Genomic DNA, 13,403 nt, shown 5'->3' on the forward strand with positions numbered 1-13,403 from the left:
CAAGCTTCCCAGAGCAGGAAACTCATGTGCCTTGATCCCCGACACACCGAACAGCCCTCACCCGTCAGGACCTACTGGCTAAGTGTGCTTCTCCAGAGCAGCATTCTACTTTGTCTACTTGGTTTTGTTTTTCTTTGGAAAAGATTAAGGTAAAAGAGTGTTTCTAGCTACCCTCCAATTTTAAAATAGTGCTACAAGCAGAGATGTGGTCAATCTTTTAATAAAAATTGTTTAAGTTCTCTTCACTTTTCCCCAGGTCCTTCTCAACCCAACCCTGTCCCTGTGTTCTAACCCAAAGAAACAATCTTCACCAATTGCCTAGGTTTTTGTTTTTGCGGTACGCAGGCCTCTCACTGTTGAGGCCTCTCCCTCTGAGGAGCACAGGCTCTGGACATGCAGGCTCAGCGGCCATGGCTCACGAGCACAGCCTCTCCGCGGCATGCGGGATCCTCCCGGACCGGGGCACGAACCCGTGTCCCCTGCATCGGCAGGCAGACTCCCAACCACTGCGCCACCAGGGAAGCCCCAATTGCCCAGTTTTTAATCCCTCTGAGCTATAACAGAATAAAGAGAAGGGCAGGCACCTGCAGATAGCGGCTGCTTCAGAATATCATATCATGCTATGTAAGGGCCCTTTCACCTCCTTTCAATGGCTTTCGGATGCATGAAGAAAAGTTCAAGTCCTACACACCTGGGAGAATCTAGAACCATTCCCTAAAAAAGTTTGGTTACATTTCTTCATCAGCAGTGTTTAAAGGGGCCGTGAATAAAAGCAGATTACATGGTGAATGTCCTTGCACTGATCTCTCTGGTTACATCCTCTCCCCTACCTCTCAATGTGAGTGAGCTGTTAGACATTAGCCAGGAAGGTAGAACAGGCTAGCCCAAGAAAGCCAAAGCAAGAAACCCCACAGGAGGGGATTCAGCCACTGAGTCAGGACCCTGCACGTTCCTGCCCACAGAAAGTGCCAGAGCAGAAGAGTCTTCCAGCTTCTGACATGATTTCTGTGCCATCCCCCTTATGTTACGACCCTGTAGAGCAATGTTTCCAGAAGGGAGGCTGCATCAGAAACAGACTAGACTTTTGCTGAAAATGTGGATTACTGGTTCCTGCTCGCTCCCTCCTGATGAGTTGAGATCCTGGGGGAAGAATTTGCATTTTTAAGTGCTCCCAATGATTCTTATGTCTTTTAAGGTACAGTAACATGGCTCTAGAGCATTTATATATCGCCTTGCTATGTACCCTCTTGAGTTAAACCATTAGGAAGAGGAGTATAAAGAAATTTTGTAAAATGATTTCAAGTCCTCTCTCTGACAACTACTACCATGGCCTCAAGTAAGACACGTCACTGATCTGGGCCCCTTTCCCTCGCTGGTAGTTTATAGGTTTCAAATAAGCCTATGGATGAAAATGTACCAGATAAACCCACAAAAAAATAAATGAGTGTGATCTGATAATTATTACTAGCACATTATGTGTTCATATAACACTCTAAGGTATTCCTTTGGATAGAAAAGGCATATCTAGTTTGAATGTGCAGAAATACTTCCAGCAATAAGCATTCATATATGTCTATGAATCACATCTTTCATCAGGCTCTTGGTTTTCTTCAGGGTAAAGTTCTTCAGTGGAAATAACAGTAGCTGCTAAATATTGCTGAGAACTTCCTGCACACCACGCTGAGCACTGGATGCCCTCTCCCACATCATCCTGGAACAAGTGCAATGAGAAAATGGGCTCAGAGGTGTGAAGTCAGCCATCAAAGCTGTGCATGTGTCAGCGGTGGCCGTCAGGCCCCACAGCCCCTGCACTTGACAACTGCGTCGTTAGAATGATCATCATTTCAACCTGTCACATTACTGGTCTTTGAGAAGAGAACTGAATTTGCATTTCTAAAGTGAAATGTTTCATCTCTGAAACTACAGAAACACAATCAACCACCTAACACTCCACTCTGCCAAAGGGGAGGGTGAGCAGAACGGAAGACGGCAGGTATTCAATACATCAGTGGAAGCCTAAGAATTAGCACAGCCGTTTTAAGGTCTCTGCCAGTGAAGGGAGATGTTTATTTTCTCTCAAAGCTACAATGGCAGAATGAGGGGTGTTACCTCCTACAGCCTCAAATTTTCCACAATGGTTCCTACATTCTAGCTGCTGACAGTAACTTCAATCTTTAAATACAGCCTGCTAGGCTGCTACTTGAAGTCTGACAATGAAATTCACAGGAGAATGTTCTTTTTAGTATTTCAATAGTATTTTCTTTTTCACTTGCTCAGAGACAAAGGAAAACATGTCATGTTTGCTTCTGCCTTTCATCAACATTCTAATTTATTACAGAGAAAATGGGTGGAGAAAAGAAGGTCAATCTACAAATGCTAGTTATTAGACTAACAATTATGAAACCCTTAACCACTATTTGTTTGTCAGCCTACAGTGTTCTGGTTGAACACTGTGATTCTTGGATTAATCATTTTCATCCACGTTTGGGTTTGCACGGCCTCACCAGTAGTGTGTGTGCATGTGAGCTAACCCCACCCCACTCTCAAAAGGCTTACAGTCAAAATCTGACACTCTCCAACGGAAAAGGCCTTGCCGAGTGAGTCGTACAGCCTAGCTGAGAAGCAAGGAACCCTAGATCTCTTCTCCATGTGGTGAGGATACCAGCTTCCCAGTCTCACCCTGAGCACTACAGCCAACATCTGGGAAGCATAACATTTTGGAGCTCTCATTTGTGATACTTCCTGCTGTGTTCCTGGCACATCTGAACACACTGAATTTTTAACTCGTATCTGAGAACATGTTTTTGTTGAATACTTGCCTTTTCCTCCTATGGTGGGCTTGCGAGTGATACCCTTGCATAAAGGGATTCTTTATACATTTTTTATGGAATGTTACATCTGTCCTTTGCTTAATCTCGGCCCTGCTCTATCACTTATGACACTCTCCACCTAACAAAAACAAGTTTATACAAATTTACACCTCCTTCACAGCTGATCAACAACTGTGACAGAAGATGCATAAAAGATCATAATATATTGGACTGTATCAATTTCATAGCAATACGTTTACAGGAACAGAAATTAAAACAAATCACCATTAATAGAAATTAAAACAAATCACCATTAATAGACTGTCCTTATATAAACAGAGAATGGGAGAGGAGAGAAGATTGTTCTCTTCTGCTGAGAGAACAGACAGGAAGAATAGGTAGGGCATGACTCTACAAACCTCAAAAGTGGTTGTCATTGTGGGCTTATAGGACACATGGTTGGCCCTTCTCAGTTCCTTGATAGTTTCAGCGGGCATGGATTTAGAAAACCCAAGGCCACTCCAGGTATTTGTGGGTGTTCTAACCTCCGTCACCACTGGTTTCTTTAACATAGCTTTGGAAAACAGAACATAAAACAAATGCTTGGTATTTTTAATGAATTTCTTAAATAAGATATTGATGAGTATTGTTTCTTTGATATATGTGAAGAAATTATCACTGAATATTATTTCTTAACACAAAATACCTTAAAATATCCTCAAAAAACATTTTATACAAAGTAATGGTAAACTTTAAAATGATACATTATTTCTTAATTGATCTAATGCTAATCTACTCAACCTCAACAAAGTTTGTGCAACTTGAACCTAAACATTCTGGGATTCCTTTTATGAAGGTCCAATTTCTCAGTTCAACATCAACACTGAAAAACCTTTTACGTGTTTACTGAAAAAAAATCAAAGTACAGATCATTAATGTATCACATACCTTTGGTTGCTAATAGCTTTTTTTGTTCATAGTCAAATGCCTGAAAAAAAAAAAACAGAGAAAATATCTTTATTGTCAGTCTATCCAATTGTTATGCCAATACTTCATGAAAAGATTTTTTTTTTTTTTTTTTTTGCAGTACGCGGGCCTCTCACTGTTGTGGCCTCTCCCGTTGCGGAGCACAGGCTCTGGAGGCACAGGCTCAGCGGCCGTGGCTCAGGGGCCCAGCCGCTCCGCAGCATGTGGGATCTTCCCAGACCGGGGCACGAACCCGCGTAACCTGCATCGGCGGCAGGCGGACTCTCAACCACTGCGCCACCAGGGAAGCCCCATGAAAAGATTTTGACTATAGCCCATGAATCTGCCTGGGACAAATTCTAAGCTCTGCACCATAATGTGACAGTAATCCATGCAAGTCTGATAAACTTAAACATGTTTTCAAAACTAATTCATTATAATAATAAAGTACTACTTCCAACTTTAAGTCATGACAGTGACAAAAGTTAGAAATTTTCCTTCAAAAAGAAAAAAAGTCCTATTTACTATGAAATATTTAACACACTAGGACCAATATATGCTAACATATAGTGAATAACCTAATAATAGTTATGCTAAGTTTCAAAATAATGCATTATCAGAATGCTTAAGCAGTACATTAAGATTACACCTAAATAAAAATATAAACCTAAATTTAAAAAATAAAAGTTATCTTTTATTGCACAGGACTAGGATGGCACCATTTATTCTTCCCATTCACATTGAATAAGTGACTATGACACAGTTGGGTCTGCACAGGGGCCAAGGTAGGTCATTTTGAAGAAAGAAGTCCCGATACAGCTACATCTCAAATGCTAGCCCAGCGTTCTCAACTCGCCAATTCAGGAACTAGCTTAGACTTGATTTAAGAATGTCTCTTGTAATGAGCTATAACAGAAAAGAATTTTTTTAAAGTATATAGATATATACATATATGTATAACCAAAATCACTTAGCTGTACAACTGAAACTAACACAATATTGTAAGTCAACTATACTTCAGTAAATTTTTAAAAAAAGAAAAAAAGAATGTCTCAAAGGCCTATCAGATGGGTCAAGAACCCACTGGCAAGAGCTCTTTGGACCTTCCTCCCAGGAGGACTATACCATCATATGTAGGGTGTCCATATAATTTATGGTCTGAAACAGGATACTTCTGGAAGTGAAATGTACTACAAATGATTAGGCCAAAATAATAAAAGTAAACAGGCTGACCTAGACCAATCAGAAGGAAAGTGAAAATGTACTACAAATGATTAGGCCAAAATAATAAAAGTAAACAGTCCGACCTAGACCAACCAGAAGGAACATGGCAGTAAATTGGGAGAGTCAGATTTTTAGATAACACAGTTTGATAATGTTTTTGAAATCCTAGGTCTAAAATGATTCTGGGAGTTAAAATCAACTTGTTATGACTAATGTCTAAGGGCAAGATGTGGGGAGATGCTGAAGTTACTTGTTCAGTAAATATCTATTGAGTGCCTTCCGTCTAAAGGGACTGTGCTACACTTTGTGGAAGAATATTACAATGAATCAAAAATAATCTATAGCCTCAAATCATATAGAGGCTTAGCAGGGATGAGTAAGAGAAATAACCACAAAATAAATTAGAAAGTGAGGTAAGTGTGAAGAGAGAACTGGAGATACAGAAGTCCAAGAATGCTCAGGAGACAGAGACCATCTCAAGAGACAGAGATCATCTTCAGCTAAAGCAATCAGGGAAGTCTTCAAACTATTATCGTTGATTTCTTGGTGATTTTAAGAGTCACTTCTGCACTAATGGCGTAAATACATCTATTTAAATTGAAACTCTATCACCATTTACATCCATCCTAAAAGAAAGGAACATGAAGATGGTTCACTATAAGTGTATACCTGATGGAAAAGACGAGAGTCACAAGATGGATGAAAACCATAAGGGGATCATAAAGGAATCTGATACTTTGTAGATGAGAGAACTGTAATTTATAATAACTGAAAACAAATCTGCCAGAGAAAATGTAATAAATGTCTTTCTTTTTAACTTTGCACTTTATAAAGGCTATGGCTTTTGTAAAAAACATTCATCTAAAAACTCTTGAAAATGTTCAAATGCAAAGGATTAGAAAAACAGACAAGCAGGATGGTACTGTAGTTTTCACTGGAATTATAGAAGTATAATTTAGTCCCATGAATTAATTTCTTTGACATATCTGTGACAACTTCTTTATTTCTAGGATTTTGTGACGTTTTTCCTTTTTTTGGAAGTGGGGGGATGGGGATGATATATCTTTTACTACAAAGTAGGTAAGTCTATCCAGTAATTCAGATACTGAAATCAAATGTTTAGAGGCATCTCTAAAAGTACAAAATCCTTATCTTTTATACTGTGATCTATATGAAAATCAGATTTCTGAATTTCATGATCAATAGTCTGTTTTGAGTAATTAGCCTAATACTTTGAAAATGGATACACGGAAAAGAGGAAATTGTTCAAAATAATCATCAGAATCTGTGAACCAACATAACCATCAATAATATTTAGCATCTCCTTCCAATACACTGAAGCTTCACATTAGTTATTTTTATAACTGTCTAAGGAACACCAAATTTATCTTCTCCATTTCACAGATAGAAGAATATTATATCTATTTATCCAAGACTATGTCATGAGATAGTAAATGCTTAGAAATAACAGCTCTCATATTTATCTAAATTTTTTTAAACAGATGGAAAATGTCATTTGCATGTGACATACATAGACCATATTATGTCATTTTAATATATTTTAAAGACTTCTTCTCAAACTAAATCCTGCATTTCATTTTTAATGTTTATAGCAAAACCAATTCCTAATTACTGCATATATATTTAAATTTAATTTCTGCTCTACTGCTAAAAGCTCACTGAATTCCCCATTCCCCAACCTAGGCAGCCTACATTTGGATGACTTGTCCATTTTTTTTTTTTTTTTTTATCATTACCTGCATGTTGACATATGATGGCCGTGGGGCAAGGCGGGCCCTTTCATTGTTCTGCTGGGCAGCGGCAGCCCTCTCTGCAGCACGCTCACTCCCTGGAGCTTTCTTGTCAGCCAAAGGGCTTTCTGCAGTACTCAGCTCAGGATCTGAGAGCAACCTGTCAGTGCTGCTGTGAAAGAGAGTTTGGGATTGAACACTCCACCATTACATACAAATGTAGCACACATTTCCTAGGTGCCACATTGACTATGTAGGTTTACCACTGTCAACCATTTACATGTATTATCTCATTTAATCCTCACGGTACTGCTATGAGGAAGACAGTCTTACTATCCCTATTTTTCAGATGAGGGGAGTACCTTGTCCAAGGTCACACCTCTGGTAAATGGTAGAGCTGGGATTTGAACCCAGACTTTCTGACTCTAGAGATGGTGCCGAAACTATTTCATGATCAATACTCACACACATTAAATATAGCATGTGTGATACACTGTATGCAGTACATATGAAACAGACATACAGACAAGATTTCTAATTTACATACATCAAGGAGATATCCCTGACCCATGTTTACGCAGTCTAAACAAACTGAGTCAGCCTGAAGGCATGAAGATGATCCAATTCATTTGTGTGCAATATACATGATATTGCTAACAAATCTGCTATGATAAAGGCAGCAGGTAAATATTCTTTAACATCTGTTCAGGGTGCAGGGAAAGAACACGCAAGTGCTTCTTAAAATGGGGGGCAATTATCTGAATTATAAGAATTTATAATGCCCTATACATGCACCTCAAGTTCACATCCAACTGCATGTTAGGCTCAAGTAAAACAGAAATAACAAACAGTATTAGTCAAAGAGCTGATTTGCTCACACATTCTTCTTTTTATCATTCACTCTTCAGTTGTACCAGGGGAGTTCAGAGGAATTTAGAAAGGACTATTAGAATACAAAAGGAGGAGCAAAGAACTTTGTTTGACAAAAATTCAGAGAGGCTTCACACAGGTGTGTGACCTGGAATTTAAAGGGCATCTATCTGCAAGTCCGCCATTGTGTAACAGCAACTCAGAGGGAACAGCATAAGCAAAGGAAAGGATGTGTGCAGTCACTGGTGGTTTTAAAGCCAGAGTGTGACAAAAATTATTGGAACAAAATAAAGGATTGATAGAGCTGATAAGAGATTGGAGGCAGGGAGACCATTCTGGAGGTTGCAGCTTAATTCAGATGAGAGATAATCAGTTCACACTTTCACACTCAATGAACACATTTAACAATGAAAGGAACAGGTATATACTTCAAATGCATCAACACAGAGGGAAAACAAAATCATTTCTCTAACCTAAAATAATGTTAATTTGGCGTATTAGTATCATGTTAAGAAAAACACAAGTAAAGCAGATTTGGACAAAATGGGAACAATGGTAGTTAATCAAAGAGTTTATAAAAGTAAAACAGATTTTGCTTTTTATAAAAGCAAAACAGATTTTGCTGAGAAAAAGAGGAAATAAGAATATATATTAACACAACACTGGAAATCAACTATACTTCAATAAAAACAATTTTTTAGTTAAAAAAGTAAATATATATATATGTTACATTTGCCTAAACACACTCTATTCTGTAACGATATAAAAAGCAGTAGAGGAAATTGGGTAGATGAAGTGGATGGGAACAAAAACCTTTTGATGTAGAAGCATTCCACTGTTTTGTGTTTTTAAAATGTGAAAAGACTGCCTATTTGAAAAAAATAAAATAAATGGAAGAAGTAAGGATAACACATTTGTTATCCCTAATGGTGCTATGGTAAGGGAGAATTATATTTAATATAACATGTATTTATACTCACTGTGATTTGTAATAAGTAAAATCATGATACTGCCAAGTATTTATTACCAAAGTGAACAATTCACTACCTTGGAACAAGGGAGCCATAGTTTAAGTTGGAAATTCAAAGCCAAATGAAGGAGAATTCACACTAAGAAAATTTCTTACAGCAAAAATCAGAGAGTTAAAATTGCCCTGCTGATTACTGAAGAGCAGAGAGAATGCTAAAGTTTCAGAGCAAAAGAGATGGTTTAGAGAATCCAGAAATAAACCCAACCAGCTAAAGGAAGGGGAGAGATGACTGAGAAGATTTAAGGGTATTAAAAAGGAGACAGCAGGCCTAAAATGGAGTCACTTGTGCTAAACCCCACATCAACAAACCAAGACTTGATACCTAACCTAACTGCAGTTTCAGCCTCTCCTAGGAATGTAATCTTAACCAGTCCTGTCTGGAATTTCCTGGCCAACACAAGTTGAGGTAATCCACCAGACAGACCACTGCATTCTCTCAAAGGAAGGTAACCTTGCCTGAAATAATCCTTTCTTTTCTTTATGACTTCCTTGTCCCTCCTTTTTTCTCCTTTTAAAATGTTTTCTTTTCTGCAGCATTTTGGAGCTCCTTTCTATTTGCTAGGTGGGATTCTGCCGATTCATGAATTGTTGAATAAAGTAAATTTGATCTTTAAACTTACTCAGTTGATTTTTTTTAAAAAACAGATTTGATAGCAGTAATAGGACTGAAGGAGACTTCCAATAATTTGGGGAATAAGAAACAGGTGTGGTACCTGCAAACCCTTTTGAGTTCTCTGTCTCACTGCTTCTGAGGACTGTTGATTAACTTTCTCTCAATTCTGAGCTCTTGCACTGAGCTCCCAATCTAACTGGCTTTCCAATACAGAGCAGGTCAGCTGGATCCCGATTCTGGGAGCTCAAGTCCCCAGCCTTTATTTCAGACCACAATAGTCAATTAATTGATGGAAACCCCCAGGCCTTGATTCTGTCCCAAGATCCATGTGGGAACTATTAGTTCTCCATGTATGTGGAGCCTCTAGTCCTCAGTCTCCATTTGTTGAGGTCTGCTGGTTCAATTCATTCCCCAGGCCAAGGTCCCGTGGCAGGAATTGTTGGTGGTATACACGAGACCTTTACCTGGCTGGGACATAGCAAAATCCTTTGGTTACTGCCAATTTGTTAAGGTGCATGTGTGTGTTTATCTTGTTTTCTGTAGATAAAAGCTACCACTAATAGGAATCTCAGAAGCCAAAAAGCCACAAAAATTCGTGGGCATGCGTGAAGCACTTAAAAGCTGATAAAGTACTCTCCACCTAACTCAAGGACTCCCGTGTTCAAATAAGCTGGTCATGGAACAGGTTAGCTTGACACTAGGTCATCCACCAACCTCAAGAAGATTTCCGTGCAACAAAGTTCACTGTAAAACACCACACCCCAAGCCCACAGCACATCCTTCTTAGATATTGATCTGCCTCCCCCAAACTCAAAACGGCTTAGCTGAAAGAAATGGGATCCTTAAAATTCAGAGTTAAGCACTCCACCTTCTGGTACACTTGCTTATTTTACATCTAAGAACTATGATCCTGGAAGCTATAAATATCTATAAAAATGGCAAAGTGTTACTAAAGATGACCTACAATTAGAATGACCATTATGAAGAATGTTCCAATTATATAAGATCATTTAAGAAGTGCACTTAAAAGCAAGGGCTCCCCACTCCCCCCCCAAATAAAATGGGATACCTATTTTAATTGGCATGCAGAAGACTCCAAAAGGCTTCAAAATTCCAAAATAGCTTCAATGAAAGATTCATTGCAAAAAGGCTAATGAAAAATTACAGACACAAGAGGCACCTAAAACAAGAGACAGTAAGACTGACATAACTACTACTGCTCCCTTCTATCCTCTTTTTTTTTTTTTTTTTGGCCATGCTGCACATGTGGGATTTTAGTTCCCCAACCAGGGATAAAACCCGGGGCCCTCAGCAGTGAGAGCACAGAGTCCTAACCACCAGGGAACTCCCTATCCTCTTTTACATGAGTACTCACTCCAGTAATCCTGTCTAAATTGCCTTTCCACTCTGAAGAGACTAGAAGATCACAAACAAATGTCTGACGTGTTAGTGGTCATGCAGTGAAACCATCGGGACCCTGTGGGGCTCCTGGGCATGGAAGCCTTTCTGTGTCCCCTGTTTCTTGTTTGTAGGGAATAGACTCCAGCCGCTATGACCTTCCCTGGGTTCCAAAGAGCAGATTCGAACAGTTGCTAATTAGGGAAGGGAGGGGATACAGAGACAAGGGAGGAGCAGTCAAGAAACAATAGTGCAGTCTTGGGGCAGAGTGCTGATTCTGAGTCAAGGGATACACATAACAACATCTTTGAGCTCTTCTACGGAACTAAAGACTCCAACAACTGGAAGACGAACTGCCTGATGACGCAATCCTCATTCCAGAGAGAAGCTCACGGTTTGACAGCCTTGAGAACCAGAGAAGCTCATCAGGAGACCACCTGAGGCCAGATTAAAGGAGTGCAGGCCCTGCACACTCCCTGCTCCTTATCACCTTTGAACCACTGCTATAAAAGTCCTCACCAAATCCTCCCAGGTTAGGACACACAGTTTTTCAGGGTACAAGCCCGCTGTGGCCCCCTTTGCCTGGCACAGCAATAAAGCTGTTCTCCTCTACTTCACCCCAAACTCTGTCTCCAAGATTCGCTTCAGCACTGGTGCACAGAGGCTGAGCTTTCAGAATCTATAGACACCCTCATATCTACCCTCAAAGGAGGGCCCCAGAATGAGCCCCTCCCAGAATTGTTGAGATTCTGAGGGATTTTCTTATAAACTGCTACATTATTCCCTTAAACAGCTAAGGGAAACTAAATTAAAATTCATGAAAAACCTTGCCAAATTCTGGAAGATACTAGAGCTACACCCTCTATTTTAAACCTCATTTGGAGCCTGTAGGTGGGATCCTGGGAAAACTGGCAGAAGCCCACGAAGGGAGAAAATTCTTACCAGAGTCAGCTCTCCTGGGTCTCTCTGTCTGTAGTACCCAATAAAGAGAGGAAAATAAAATATTTTTTGCACCCTCTTCTGGAATACCTCTTAAGTCTAAGGGGTTGTTCAATACTGCCAGAAATATTTATTGCTTGTCCACTCTGAAAACTGACAAGATAGTTAAAGGATTTTTTTTTTTAAGTAGCTCTGCAGTCAACAGTTGGTCAAAAATTGGAAGCTGATATTCAGAGGCTGATGGGAATTTTTTTTTACGTCTCCTCCCTTAAACTAAAATTAAACTATGCACTCAGAGGGGAAGAAAAACCCTCTAAAGCCTCTGTGAAAGGATTTACTAAAACATTCGAAAGGCAAACAGCTCTAAATCCAGAACACAGAAATCTTGTGATTCCCACCTTAGTTAGACATCTTCTCCCTGATATTAAAAAAAAAAAAAAAAAAAAAAAAAAAAGCAAATTAAGGATAATGTAGTTGGATGGGTGGCTCAAACTATAATTGTCATTTAGGCTGCAAACCAATTCTTTGAGGAATTGAGAGCAACTGTCCTTATCTTACAAATCTTTGCAGAACTAGAAACTAGCTGTAGAGGCAGTTCAAAGTCCACCTAGTCCTTTTACCAATCCTAAAACCTCCCCTATTCAGAAGGCTTTTAAGTAGTGTAGAAATTCTGGCCTTATAGGAAGAAACCAAAGTCCTTGGAGGAACTTGCTTTCTTTCCCTGTACCTTTGAGATGTAAATGTTCTACAAACTTTAGGGAGGTAATTCTTATCAGAAGATGAACAAAAGGGAAAAGGTCATTTGAAACTTAGGTGGACAAAAAAATTTTTAAGTGTCTTTCCCACAAATACAGTAAAAAGCTTCAGCCATCTGAGCAGGTAAACTTAACTTATTCCATCTACCAGAAAACAACTTAAATCCAACTCTTTTTTTTTTATAACTAGTGAAATTTTGTATTACTGTACCTGATTCACAGCAGTAATTTAAAAATGGAACCCCAAAGGTCTCTGTTTATGATTGTCAGTTTATGTGTGTCTATGTATGTGTTGCAGATGTGTTGAATTTTCCACCTCCGGATGGTACTGCCAAAATTAATTTGTAAAAGAGCTCTATTTAAGTGGCTTTAAAAGATTTAAGTGCTTATGTAAATTAAGTAAATTGAATCCAGTAGTCCCCCTTTATCTGTGGTTTCACTTTCAGTGGTTTCAGTTACCCAGTCAACCTCAGTCTGAAAATATTAAATGAAAAATGCCAGAAATAAATAAGTCATACGTTTTAAACTGTTTGCTGATCTGAGTAGTGTGATGAAATTTCTTGCCACCCCACTCCACCCCATCGTGGAATTCCCCAACCATCAACATCATCATAGCTCAACGATCCAGGATCAGATCCTCCATCTGATACATCATCAGAAGGTCAATAGCAGCCTACCACCACATCACAGTGCCGACATCCCTCACCCCACTTCAGTTCATCACATAGGCATTTTAGTCATCTCACATCATCACAAGAAGAGGAAGGGTGAGTACAGTACAATAAGACATTTACAGAGAGAGAGAAAGTGAGAGAGACATACCACATTCACATAACTTTTATTATAATATATCGTTATAATTGTTCATTAGTTATTGTTGTTAATCTCTAATTAAATTTTATCATAGGTATATATGTATAGGAAAAACCACAGTATACATAGGAATTCAGGACTATCCATGGTTTCAGGCATCCACTGAGAGTCTTGGAACATATCCCCCACAGAAAAAAGGCGATTACTACAGATGTAAATGGGATACAAGTGTTT

The 13,403-nt window shown here is 39.1% G+C and overlaps 1 protein-coding gene and 1 long non-coding RNA gene across 5 annotated transcripts in view; one reads left to right on the forward strand and one right to left on the reverse strand.

The window, feature by feature from the left end:
• The window catches only part of LOC136793558 (uncharacterized), a 443,749-nt gene extending 437,960 nt beyond the window's left edge, over nt 1-5,789 (forward strand). Inside the window, exon 7 of the long non-coding RNA XR_010838974.1 lies at nt 3,898-5,789. This is a non-coding gene — a long non-coding RNA (uncharacterized lncRNA). The remainder of the gene's footprint in view (nt 1-3,897) is intronic.
• The window catches only part of BICC1 (BicC family RNA binding protein 1), a 310,208-nt gene that overhangs the window by 18,497 nt on the left and 278,308 nt on the right, over nt 1-13,403 (reverse strand). For 2 of the 4 annotated variants that reach the window (XM_059055026.2, XM_067025611.1), the window contains exons 15-17: nt 6,758-6,923; nt 3,759-3,798; nt 3,230-3,384 (exon numbers count right to left, since the gene is read on the reverse strand). In XM_059055026.2, the coding sequence (XP_058911009.1) occupies nt 3,230-3,384; nt 3,759-3,798; nt 6,758-6,923 (361 nt within the window). The remainder of the gene's footprint in view (nt 1-3,229; nt 3,385-3,758; nt 3,799-6,757; nt 6,924-13,403) is intronic. The other 2 variants (XM_067025610.1, XM_067025612.1) reach the window with 1 other exon arrangement.

The sequence above is a fragment of the Kogia breviceps genome, chromosome 2 (assembly GCF_026419965.1).
Source record: "Kogia breviceps isolate mKogBre1 chromosome 2, mKogBre1 haplotype 1, whole genome shotgun sequence".
Taxonomy (NCBI): Eukaryota; Metazoa; Chordata; class Mammalia; order Artiodactyla; family Physeteridae; genus Kogia; species Kogia breviceps.